General features: G+C 43.0%; 1 protein-coding gene across 4 annotated transcripts in view; it reads right to left on the bottom strand.

The window, feature by feature from the left end:
- The window catches only part of Slit2 (slit guidance ligand 2), a 334,272-nt gene extending 321,383 nt beyond the window's left edge, over nt 1-12,889 (bottom strand). For 3 of the 4 annotated variants that reach the window (XM_021161791.3, XM_021161793.3, XM_085836686.1), the window contains exons 1-3: nt 10,776-12,887; nt 8,108-8,179; nt 6,850-6,921 (exon numbers count right to left, since the gene is read on the bottom strand). In XM_021161791.3, coding sequence (XP_021017450.1) covers nt 6,850-6,921; nt 8,108-8,179; nt 10,776-10,954 — 323 coding nt within the window. In that variant the 5' untranslated portion in view covers nt 10,955-12,887. Of the gene's footprint in view, nt 1-6,849; nt 6,922-8,107; nt 8,180-10,775 lie in introns of all 4 variants that reach the window. The other variant, XM_085836687.1, reaches the window with a different exon arrangement.
- Between the last annotated feature and the right edge of the window lie 641 nt (nt 12,890-13,530).

Here is a 13,530-nt window from a genome sequence, read left to right as displayed (position 1 = left end):
TGAGTATGACGTCAGATGAGTAAGTGATCTCAGAGCTATGAAAACACCAAGGGACACTGAAATGCTGAGTATCAACTATGTGGCTCACAACATACTTTCTAAATTATTATCTTCCGTTTACTACTGGGATTTATTCTTGTGTGGATGCTATAGCACCTTACTTCCCTCAACTTTCCTATCAGCTGAGTTAATATTTTACCCCAAGATAACCTTCCACCTTATTCAAAATTCAGACTTTAAACAGTTTTACAAAATCCAGTGAAAGACGTGTGCTTTGCATCCACAAATCAATTCGAACATACCTCAGCATCACGTCTAGTCTGAAATTCAGTAAATGTTACCTTAAAATGTATCATTGCTCTCCTACTCAGCATACATGCATGATCAATAGTAAGACTAATTACACTCCCTTTTGACTCTTCAGATGCAGTTTCTATTGCCCACTTAAAGCATTGTTCTTTGGACCCCTGTAGAGCAAACACTTTTCACAAAACTAAAATTCAAATTTTCAACAGTTTTTTTAAACATCTATCTTGTTTTACATAGCTGAAGATTATTATTTTTATTTTCATTACCACAGTCAATGATGCTTTCCTCCTCTGTGCCCTATGTTAGGGAAGCCAACAGCTTTTTAATAAAAAGGCTGTTGTCTGCTCCCAGCCTTCATTGAATAATACTCTATATATTAAAGGTGAGTATAAAATACTCTGAAAGAAAACAAGAAAAACTATGCACATTCTTCCTATCTTCTAATCCCATGAAGAAACTCAAAGTGAAAATAACAAATATGATGACCAGATATAATATATTCGTATTTTAGGATATAAACTATTCCTAAATTCTACCTTTTAAAAGAGAAGTTGTGTTAAAATCCTTAACTACAGTTCTTTAAGCACAGTGTACCATGCATTCCAAGAAACTGTGAACACTATCTCACTATTTCTTGCACTACTGGGATAACTATCCCTATTTGAAAACTGAGGAATTAAAGATTTTAAAGATGACTTGACATAATCAAGGGGTATTGAAATTCAGGTACTGAAGTCTCTCTTATTAACTATTTCCAGATTTAAGATGAGGGAGAGTTTATACGTGGCTAGACAACACAATCAGCAATACAACATGAGTACTTGGCATTAGTGATCTAGCAGTTGATATTACAAGGCACCGCACAGCAGAAATGGCTAGTGAGGCCACAGGAATACCATTATCACCACTGTCTAAAATAATGTGGCATAGTTTCTGTTTTAGAGCAGAATCCTGAATCCAACGTGGATGGATGCTATAAAGAGGGGAGGCAAAGACTTTTACAAAAGCCTCTTAAAATGACACTCCAACATCCATAACTTCAAATCAGTCTCTTTGTCCCCAAGATTCCATTATTACTAATGTCTTCCTGTCAGTCCAGCAGATGTAACTCGTTTTGAAAATAGGACAATACTTGTGAAGTCCATGAGGGAAAGAAAAAAAAGCTCCCTTCCTATGCAAGCTTGTGAAATGCACGTTGGAGGGCCTAATTCAAGCGGAAAGATATCCAAAAGCAATGCAAGACAGAAGGAAATGTAAAATATTTGACATTCACTGCTTCCACAAATACATTGAAACAGTGCAAACTAGACTCCTCATTTCAGGAGAAGCATAAAGGAAACAGCATCCAGCAAACACTGTCACAAAGGATGAGCCCAAACCAGATGTGGGAAAAATAAACACCCTTGGCTGCCTCAGAATTCATGAAATGGTCCACAGTGGCCAAGGGATCTTCTCGCCACTGTTTGACTCCAGCGCCCATAAAAACATTCTGCAGTGAATGTCTCGCTAAACTTGTAGCAGCACCCTCCCATGAAATCTTCCTAAGACTGCAATCAGTGAACAGTATTCAAAATTGCCCATATCGCTTAAAAATGCACTGGAATTCAGGCATTTAACAACTATCAGTTGCTTGACACATTTTATTTTTATTATACACAATGTCGGATGTATTTCTTTAAGAAAAACATGTTAACATATATATGACACCAACAGGGATTTTAAACCAAGGTGTACAGTACCAGAGAAGTGTCCCTTGAGATGAACTTAGATTCTTTGCCACAGAGATTAGTGTTGTGAGAGACTCTTTACAATAAGAACTGTGTATGTGTTAGGTTGCATATAAGCTTGCAGGATTAGTGGGAAGAGAGGTCCTCTACAGCCTTGACAAACAGAGGATAAATGGTGCTATCCTTCAGACCTGTTCTACAACATTTTCTACACTTGAACTCATGTGTTACAACCTACAATAATCACTATGCCCCCGTTCCCAACCACACAGTGCCACTTGTTTATAAGTAGCAGTGCACTCACGGCGAGAGGATGAATTCACAGCCACCTCAGAGGGAATCATATCTTTTAAGTATTTGTTCATGAAATACAGAGTTTCCTCAAATGGAGTCTTTATCCTAAAGGGATCTAAATTTCTAAGTTTAAGAGTGATAAGTTTTATGATTGGGAATTGGTATAACTTTAAAATATTTTTAAGTTATCATATTTATATCCTGGGATCCCTCACAACACAATATTTTTAGGATAATTTTTTTTCAAGGAAACTTTCCAGTGGTAAGCAGCTAGGACTAAACATGTCACATTAAAAATGAAGAGGATAAGCCCAGGAGTGTTTGAATGAAGTATAGGTCTGAAAAGCAGACAGCTGGAGTGTTGAGGGAAGACCTGGACCTTAATAATTGTCCCTATTTTGAAGTTGAGATAACTGAAGATTTTCAAGAGGAAGCTGTATGCTCCAGATCTTCTTACAGGGCCATTGAAATTCAGGACCTGCCAAAGTCTCGCTTGTCTAATGTCCCTGGCTTTAGAATGGAGTTGAGTTTGGATGTGGCTAGACAACCAGCCAACAGCATAATCAGTAAGTAGCTTTCACAGGTGATCCAAAAGAAGCTATTAAAAGATGCCTAAAACCAGGAGCAGCTAGATTATTCATTTAGCCCTGCTCCCCCTCTGCTTTTTTTTTTGTCTCAGCCCTGCCCCCATCAGCAGAGCCTCAAATAGCACTACAGAGCCAGCCAGCACTCTAAAACCATCTACCCATCCAATGTGCCTTTCTACTTAAGGAATTATTGTAAGGATGAGTATTTGACATTTGTGAGGTTCATTCAAAGCCACGATTTTCTATTCCTGGCTGTTGCTCCCCCACAAATATAAGCTAGACAAATATGTGTTTCATTTTGAAGTATCATTATATCAAAAATTCCAATAATATTCCACTCATGATAGGAGGGCTTTCCAAAATGGGAGGAATTGATTTTACTAGTAAGATGCCAAAGTCCCCCAGACAGCCATAAAACAGAACTCAGAGAATATAGCCTGACCATAGCTATGTATAGATTGCCAGTGATCAGCACAGCTTCAGCAGCCTATGGAATTTGCAACTTGAAAGAAAAAAACTACATAGAACATTATATACCTTAAATTAATAACTTTTAGTGGAGACTGGTAAAGCTATTTAGTGTTCTGTGAAGTATAAAAAAAGGCATACTTTGATTATCCTAAATAGTCTGTGTAACTTACTTGTATGGGCTTTGGCTTTGCTTAGTTGGTCTGGATTAAATCATCTTATAAAATAACTTCATTAGATTCCTCTATAACTTTCGTATTAAACAAGAGGAAGCCATTGTGTTTCAAAGTGCGAGATGAGTTTTCTCCCTGTGATGCCCCCAACATCTCCCTCCAGGATAAATAGGACTACTGACAAGACACGCATTCCAGACACCGTGGCATGGCATCTATCAGGCCTGGGAGTATGGCAGCAACTGTCCCAACAGGAAGTGGCATGTGCGCATGGGGTGCACGTTCTATTAAAACCTATCCCATTCACAGTGACTGATAGCCACATGCCCATGCTGAAACCTTCATCATCCGATGCTCTTTTATCCCACAATAGCAAAAGGGAGTGACTTGAAGTGGAAGGAGGGAGTAGAGAGGGACAAAAGGTTTGAGAAGAAAGGAGAAAGTAAAGGAAGGAGAAAGGAGGAAGGAGGGATAGCTTAACATGTTGACTGGCATTGCTTTAACCACATTAATTAAGTGGAAACCTTTGGGGTTTTTTTTTTTCTTTTGTACCTATACTGCTTTGATCGACAAGTATGTCTTTCTAATCTCACAATGTTAAATTTAAGTTAAAATGACTTGGTTTTTTTTTTATCAATTAAAAACTTAGAGCATAAAATGGTATATTATTTTCTATTTTCAGATCTGCCTTTTCTTCATTAAGTTAAAATTTCATCAACATTATAAAAAAATACCGAAAGCTTGATATTTTCACAAAATACCTTCCCAACATGGACAAATGCTATTATTGTATCATTATAAAATGAAAACAACTTAGAACCATACATTGGATGTGAATAAAGTTGATGTTTTTTATTTTGTTTTGCTTTACATACAAAGGAAAAAAACTGAAACCATGCTTTTCTAGGTGGGTGTCTATTACAGCATAAATCATTTCTAATGCATTGTGGCACAATTTGGGATTCAATTTGCAGTTTTGCATCCAACTTATTAACAATCATGTAGATTAAACAGTCCCAAGTTTAACATTAATCCATCTCCTGTTTCTTACATTCCCCCTTGAAGTTTTGTAAGTAAGCAAGTTGTTCATGTGACATTAATGACTCTACATAAAATAGGGGTAGATGTTGTAAAACATAATAATCTGAATATGAAACTCACAAAGGAAGGTAAGGGTTTTTTTTCCTTATGTATTTTTATTGTTTAAAAAGTAAACTGAACAATTTTTAAAAAGTTTCCTTCACAATAGTGTTGAATGCACTTCTTAGTAAATCTGCCTTGGTATTTAATATATTTAAAAATAAATATTTGAAAAGTGTATCCACAATGTTCCTAAGAAATAGCTTAGGATTCCAGAGTCCCAAGGAGATGAATTGGCTGTCAGATAACAATGCGCTTCCGTCAGATGGACTTGGCAGTTGTAAACAAATGGAATTTTCTCAGCTTTTCCTCACAAATATGAAATATTTGCTCTCAGCCAACAGCTGGGGTGATTTAAAGAAGTCTTGCATATATATTAGTTTCCATTCAAGATTACAAGCCCTCCTCCCACTCCGCCACATCTGACTTAGTCTTTGTAGAACAGAAAATTGCTCAGAGATGAAGTGACATTCTCAAGGGAAGTCAAAGTTCAAAAATAGTTTCCACCTAAAACTCTAATCAAATTTCAAATTAAATGGCATCTTTAGGATCTTCGGGAGAGCTAATTTATTTAAGATGAAAGTTCAAATGAAATTCTGAAGTGGCTTTAAAAATGTAAAAAAAAAAAAAAAAAAGTGTGCATTGTTCTCATGTTCCTAAAGACTGAAACTTACAGAACAAGTAAATGTGAGCTACAGAAAGTGCCATGGAGAATGCTGGGATTTAAAGGTAGGTTCAGGACCAGTTATCAGTACATTTTCTTTTATTATAAAGTGCATTTTATCAATGCATACTACACTATATGGTGTAAAATACCTTTGTGAGTTACCCACTAGGTGTATCAGCTATGCCTAACCATCTAGGAAGTAGTGCAACAGTAAATACTTTCAGAGTAGTTTTATAAAGAGAAAATAGGCTATGGATATAAGAATGTGGATATGAGCTAAAGTAAATATTTACCTTTCTTTTTACTTCCTCAAAAGGTGTCTCAGTATAGCAAATTAATTTATATATTATTCTACAGTTACATTCTCTATATCATAACGTTTGTAATGGACAAAATTTTAAAGTAAAATAAAGCAGATGTTCCCAGGCTTTTCCTGAAGCAATACAACCACAGCCTGCACATTTCAAAACATATCACAAAATTACAAGCCAATTTCTTACTTTTAGACAATGACAGATATGAACCTTTGCCATTGTGCTCAGTGAATCTGAATATAGGCTGTGCGCTCCCATAACATATTTAGATAAAAGTATTTATTGCATTTTTACTAAAGTGACTATTAAGGAAAGCATGGAAACTTATTAAAATAATTATTAGTGGTTTTAATTTTAGTGCCCTAAAAATGAAAACATAATCAAGACAAATGAGATCTGTTAATTGCATTTAATATTGCAATTGTTATAGTTTCTGATTTCAGATAGAAGTTTTGTCTTTTATGTGTGTATATATATATATACATGTATATATATGTAGTTAAATAATATATTCTTTGAAAACAAGAAGAGTCAAGCAATACTTATATCCATAAGAATTTTTATGTCTAAAAACAATATTTTTTAAGAGCAAAATTTACTCTTAAACTTCATGAAAAAAAAAATGCCAGGAGCAGAAGACAACCCATCCCTACTTTAATAACCCTTAGCTTATTTTTCCGACCAGTAATATTTTAGAAGCTATTATAAACAATTAAATAGAATTGAGAATAACCACTATTATCAATGTTCACTGTAAGTGTTAAACATCAAACAAATCACTTATCCACAACAACCCCTTTTAAATTTCCTAAAGTATCAACAGTGGTTCACTCAGTAACAGCATGGATGCTTACAAGATTCTGAGTTGTTTCTCTTTCCATAAAGTACAAATAAAATTACCAATCTCTCTTTCCTTCAGGAGGCTAGTTTAGTGTCAAAGCAAGAATTGTCAAGGAACTATCTCTGGGAAGCCCTGAACTTTTAGGCTTTAACACAAGTTCCTGTTCTTTACCCAGGACTCTACTCTACCTTGGAAACCATTTGTTTCTGCCTTTTCCTCTTAAACTTTAAAAGCTAAGCCACCACGAAACTGAAGACATAATCCTTGACATCCAAGGAGCTCTAAACACACAGACATGTTGCCATGGGTTTTGAACTGAAAATACTTACAGTCTTTCCAGCTCCTTAAGATCCTGGAATGCTCCCCTCTCAATGGTGCTGATCCTGTTCTCCATGAGCTGACTGAAATGCAAAATAGAACATGCTGCTGAATGTTGCCATCTGAGGAGGCTGCAATTCAGCAGCAGCGGAAACCTGCAGCCCCTTTCTGACTCTCCCATTCTATTTTGCTCTGAATTGAAAGTCACTAGCAAATTCAGTAATGAAGCTCGAGAGAGAGAGAATTCAAAGGGGTGAGACAGTGGAGAAGCAGCTTCCATATCACAAGGCATTTATTTTTTAAAAATACTGAACAAGTTTCATATGGCAGTTAGTCCTGAAGAGTAAAATCTGAAACCTAAAACTCCAGCATGAGTCCATAAGAGGCACTCAGAGCACAGGGCAACTTTGAGAGCTGTTTTCTTTTACTGATCTTACCTGTGTTCCTAACATAGGAATTCAGTAGCTCAGTGCATGCCTAGTTTAATTCTGACTTGTGGATGCATATCATCAATGGGATAGTGTCACAAGGACCAAAATTGGTACTTAAAACTTAACATAGTAAGCACAGTAGTCAAAAATATTTGGCCACCGGGTGTAAATATTTACAAACCTGTGGGCAACACAGTTTTGCATAATATTGGCTCTCAAACTAATGGTTAAATCACACCTAATTTAACCCACTAATTAGTGCAGTAGTCATGCTGTATCAATTTATATCAGCTACAAAGCTATAAAATGTAAGGAATGCAACTCAAAATGAGATCATTATATTTATACATAAACACCCCCTGCCCTCAAACTTTGGAAAAGATGAATTGCATGATTGTAATGTTATTTTTTGTCTCTACTCTTGCTTTGTAGGGAAAAATATATATATATATATCTGGACTCTTTGACTTCAGTAGTAAGAGAAAGCAATCTACTGAAAGCTTCCAAGCTAACTGTAAAGTCCTCAACATATCAGATTTCGACCATTATCTATGCCTATTGTAAAAACAATGATTCCACATTTGTATGTGTGAGGCCCCTAAAGTAAACTAATGATCTGAGGTCCTTTCTGTCTTATTATCCCCACCACACATCCACTTCTTAAAGGCACAGATTTCAATAAAAGTAGTACAATGGGAAATAAAAAGAAATGAAAGACCTTGAGTTTCTTTTCGGCTTCTGTCTTCAGAAAAGTTTTAAGGCTATGAACATTTAGTGCTTGTAACAAAACAGGCCATCTTCCAAACAAGACTGGGATGCAAAGCATGAACACACTTACAGAACTCTGAGGTGCCTGAGACCAGCAAAATCTGTCTTCGTGATCCTCGTGATGTTATTTCCATTCAAATCCCTAAGAGACACCAAAAAAAAAAAAAAAAAAAAAATTAAAGTTCCTTTTTTTTTACTTCTCTCATATTTGGTCAAAGTAAAACTTAAAACGAGTTAGAGCTTTAGGGGGGAAAAAAACTTAATTCAATTAGTGTGGCTTAAAAAATGAGCTACAGAGGAAAGGAAGGAAGCCTTTGAAATAATAGTTCATAAATGTCTCATGTTTACAAAATTCTTGCTGACATATGACAAAGAAAAAAAAAAAACTAAAGTGATGATGCCATCAGTTACCGTGACTTTTGTTGTGTGTTTGTGGCCTGTGTGTGTGTGTGTGTGCTTTCGATTTGCATTTCTACAAGACCCTGAGTATTTATTTACTGAAGTATTCTGCAATTTTGCTCTTATTTTTAGCATAGCCACCCAGAAGTTTCTTTAAGAAGACTTAATGAAAAAAATTTCACATACTATTCGAGGTTTTTTTTTTTTAAATTAGAAAACTCAGGAGGTAGGTAGCATTGTAGACAAAATTCCTGAGGCAATAAAAGTGTTGTGAGGGAGAGTGCAGTACCTCAAAGACCTTCCCCTCCCCACAATTCTAGGTCCCTGGGGAAGCTGAACTCCTTTTAGCAGCCCCTGTACCCCCACCAATCCCCCATTGTGACTGGAGTTTAAACCACCAGTGTACACAATAATGGAAGCAGGATTTGGCCTTGACAAGCGTGTTTCACTTCAACACCACATTTACTTCAGTTAGATTCTTCTTTTCTGATCAACAGTAAATTTTCAGGGCTTCCTTCATTCACAATAAAACTAACCTTTGGGAGACGCTGCGTTCCTTTCCGGAAGTTCTCTTCCTTTCAGTTTTCAAACCTTTGTGCTGAAATCTGTATTTAAAGTGTTGACTTTGCTATTGAATTTTATAAACCAGCACTGAGAATGTGGTTTCCTAAAAACTCCACAGATCTCTCATAAAGGATTTTTTTCCCAATCACTGGGCACTCCCTGCCAGTTCTGGAAAGGCAACCCTTTGACAAGTTAGTGTTTACACTATTCTGAAGGGCATGGAATGAAGACGAAGACTAAATCAGAATTCCTCATTGCTCTCTTCCTTGTCTTAACAACCTACCTCTCTGAATTGTCTCTAAAGTTGTGAGAATCATTTAAGGGCTATTTGTTACCTCGTGAGATAAACGCTCTAGATCTGCCCCCCCCCCCCACCATGAAACACACGCGTTAAGGCCCAATAGTGAGAAACAATCAAGAGGAGAGCCCTAGTGGAGCTGGAGATTGGCAAATCTTTCCAAACCCAGAAAGTCCTGGACTTGGGCCTTCAGACAGAGGGGGACGCAGTTTGCATAAAGAGGAGGACAAGTGTGTGCAGAAGTGTTGTCCTAGGGTTTCCCTTTCCCGTGGCTACACTCAGACCTAGCAAAGAACAGGAGTCTCTGCGCAATCGCCCACGCTACACCAACCCAAGCCATCCGCGCCTGCCCGGCCCATGCGCAACCAGGAGAGCCCGGCGCATCCCGGGGGCTGGGGAGGGCGCGTGGCGGCGGAGGGCTCCGCTTCACAAAGAGAGTGGCCTCCGCGCTTCGCTTCCCTAACTCGGGAAGTGCCCCACCAGGAGCGCGTGGTCCGTCAATCCCGGGTCTGCGTTTATTTCTTCATTAAAGACTCGCGCAGACAGGGAGGCGGGGATGTCTGCGGGCGACCGAGCGCGAAGAGGGGCAGGCAGAGCAGCTGCCACCACGTGAAGGAGCTCACAGATTGCCAGAAAGGTGCCCCAGGCCATACAGCCGCAGCAGGAAGAGCTGGAGGGGGCAGTTCAGGCCACGGGGTCACCAAAGCAGTTAGACCTGGCCCAGTGGGTTCTAGATGAAGAGACAGTAGCTAACTTTACTTAAACCCCGGGACGCAATCTTCCCCGAAGTCTCCCGCTCAGTGGAGTCACTTAAGGACCGCAACCGTTGCTGCCTCCTCCCTTGTAAATGAGAGAGGCTTTAGAAAGTCGAGGTAGGAAAATGATGCAGGTCCCACAGATCGGACTGCTACTGTCCTAGGGTACTCATCCTTCGTAGACAATGAAAAGATCGCTCAAGCACTCCAAGGCTCCCTCCCTCAGTACTTAGAAGGGTGCATAAAGCCCCGGGAAAGAACATTTTTTTTTAAAACAGCCCGCCCCAGTCTGAGGCAACAAGGTCCTGAAACGACCCTTGAGTGTTTGCAAGCCCAAGGTGACTCCTGGCTTTGCAGTCTGGGAAACGCGGTCACACCTCCCTTGCCCCAGGCATCCTTGGATTCTAGTTCCAGGCGCCTCTCTCCTCAGCCAGAAAGAACTGGTCCACAGTGCACAAGCAGTTACAAAGGACGAGAGGGGTACAGGAAAAGGGGACCACGCATAGCTGCCAGCGACCCGCCCCTCCTTGGCAAAGGCTCCTCCCAGTTTAGTGCCCTTTCCAGAGGGCCCAACCCCTGGATCCGCGTGCTGAAGAGCCTCTGAGGGCTGCACCAGGAACAGGTTTCTACCGCACGTGGACTTTCCAGGCTGGACGCTTGAGGAGGTGCTACCTCAATAGGGAGTGAGGGAGAATCAGGGAGGGCAAAGTACCCATACTCACAGTCTCTCGGTGTTGCGGGGGATATTCCTGGGCACACTGCGCAGTGCCAGCCCATGACAGTCCACCGTGCTGCCTGAACAGGAGCACTGGGCCGGGCACGCCTGCGGCGCCACCTTGTTCAAGATCGACAACACTAACCCCAGCGATAGGGACAGTGTCTGCCAGCCAATGCCACTCATCTTCCCTAATAGACTCCTTGCTTTGAAGGACTTCTCTTGAGCTTTCGGTTGCGTGAAAACTGGGCAGTGTCCGAGGCCCAGTGCCTGGCGCTGGGCTTGCAACCCACAGCACCCGGGGAGATGCTCACACAGTAATCTGGAACAGTGATATGGGGTAGGAGAGCTGACAGAAGCACACGTCTTTCCTCTACTCTTCAAGCCTTTCCAGCAGAGCAGAAGATCCGTGGGCAACTTCAGGTTCTGAATATCAATAGGCCCGACTCAGGCTGGGAGTAGACCCCGGAGCAGCTGTGAGGACAGTGCGCGACTTCAACTTGGCGGTAAAAGAGCTCCTACTTGCAGTGTCCGCGAAGATGCAGAGGCTGGTTGCTTGAGGACAAGGGAGGACTTCTGATCCCACGTACCCTCTAGCACATCCGATTCCAGTGGAAAGAGTACAAGGCTGAGGAGGGGACTTAAACAGTAATGGTGGCCTTGATCAAAGTGGATTCCCCCGAAGCTAGAAGGCGCAAGGGCCTGGCAGATCCAAAGCAGAGCCCTCGGAGAGACTGGTCATAGCGCGCGTGGGGGCGCACCGGGTATTCAGACAGCCTTGGGGGTGCCGGGCGGTGATGCGGGGCTCAGGGCTCAGCTCCCGGGGCCTCTCCACTCCTGCGGCACAGCAGCAGCCTCAACCGTCTTCTCCACTTCCCGACAGCCAAGGATGGCTTGCACTCACACATGCACTTCACTGGAGGATATCTTGGCAATCCCGCCTCCCTCCCGGCGTCCTTGGCGACGCTCTGCACCAGGGCCTGCCCCTGAGGTCACACAGAGAGACAAAAGGGCAGTCGGACTGCTGCAGCCTTGCAGGAATATCCACTAGTCCTCACTCCTGCAGGGGGGAAAAATCCAGTAAGCCAAGTTGAGTAGGAAAGGTCCTCTAGCTTGGGCAAGATTTGCAGATAGGCGAGCCCAGAAGAGCAAAGCAAAGACTAGGTGTCCGCGATGCCAGTGCTGCTACTGTGTCCTGATGGATGACTACTAGGTAGGAGGCAGAAAGATGGGGATCTGCTACCCTGGCAGACCCCAGGCGACAACCGAATGGCAGGAGAGTGTGCGCGCTCTTGTCAGCCACTCTGGTCTCCGGGATACGCCGCAGCTCCGCAGCACACACCTGACGGCACAGGTAGAAGAAACAACAGCCAACAGCGACGTCCTGCTGTATGCAGCCTCTCAGCCACCCCTCGGGCAGCCCCTACAAGTGGGTCCTCAGCCTCAAAGTGCAGGAAGTTATCCCAGGCGTTGGATCCGGTCACCCACTGTCACGGGAGGAGTCCAGCCGCAGACGTTTAGATGCCGCTTAGCCTCGGACGTTGCACCTGACTCGGCGACCACAGTCTAGGCAGCGCTTGGCTTCCAGCCCCTTCCCCTCTCAGGGAGGCTTTCGGCACTCGCGGTTCCCGGGAGGAAAGTGGAGAGAGAGGGAAGGCGGAGACTGAGCAGGGACTGGCGCTCCAGAGCCCCAGGCAAGTGTCTAAACAATAGGACGGACTCGGCAGCCTAAGTCTCGCCTGGCTGCTGGAAGGTGGGTTGTTGTTGTAACTGGAGTTGTCCGCTCTGGCTGCTGGGAGCTGAGCGCAGCCAAACAAAAAGACCCCAGTCCGCGCCTCTGGAGTCGCCTGTGGGCCCCCGGGACGTCCCCTTTTTCTCCTCAGTACTCCCGCAGCCTCAGGAAAGCTCGGCAGCTCCGGCCTGCGCCCTGAAGCCTGGGCGCTCCCATCCCTCGCCGCCGCCGCCGCCTCCTTCTCCTCCTTTTTTTAACCACCGTCTGCGGCAGCCACAGCCGCCACCTCCTCCAGCCTCCGCCGTCCAGGCGCTCCGTAAATAAATAAGCCCAAGTCCGAAGTTAAAGCGGCCGCCGGTCTTTATATAGCAGCCGAAGCCCCCGCCCTTGGCTCCGCCCCCGCAAGCCTCGCCCCGCCCCCTGGCCGAGCGCGGAAAGCCTGCACCTCGCCCGGGAGAGGTGAGGCCCAGGCTGCCAGCTCCGGCTGCACACAGCGGCGCGCGTTCCCGTACGCCCCTGCTCGCGCCCAGACTCCTAGGATCCCGCAAACTTGGCCACCAGAAAGAGGAGCCCGGGTCCCCTCCACACAACTCCTTGGCCTCAGAGCTGACCAGAGCCCAGAGACCGAGGTTCCCAGCGGGAGAACGAGGAGAGGGGCAGCTTTGAGGGCAACTCATAAATAAATGGAGATGGCAGCGCCTCTGTTGTAGCTTTTTGAGTCGCGATCCTAAAGGGAACCGCTCTGGGCTTGCAACACTGAAAGAGAGAGACAGCGAGATTATGATTTTAAAATTAAAACAAAAACAAAACAAACAACAAAAAAACTCTACTGAAATAGATCTGCCTGCGCGAGCGCGCATTCTATCTCCCACCCACCCCCCTCTCTCACTCACTCACACACACACACACACACACACACACACACACACACACACACGCATTTTGGAAGGCTTCAAAGTTTAGAGTTGTAGCAAGTTGGGAGTAGTGTTTTCAAGCTTCTCGCTGGCCTTCCCATCCCTAAGCCACTGTC

This window comes from Mus caroli, unplaced genomic scaffold, assembly GCF_978045245.1.
Source record: "Mus caroli unplaced genomic scaffold, Mus_caroli_1 scaffold_4, whole genome shotgun sequence".
In the NCBI taxonomy this organism is placed as follows: Eukaryota; Metazoa; Chordata; class Mammalia; order Rodentia; family Muridae; genus Mus; species Mus caroli.
This window is presented reverse-complemented; position numbering and strand designations above follow the sequence as displayed.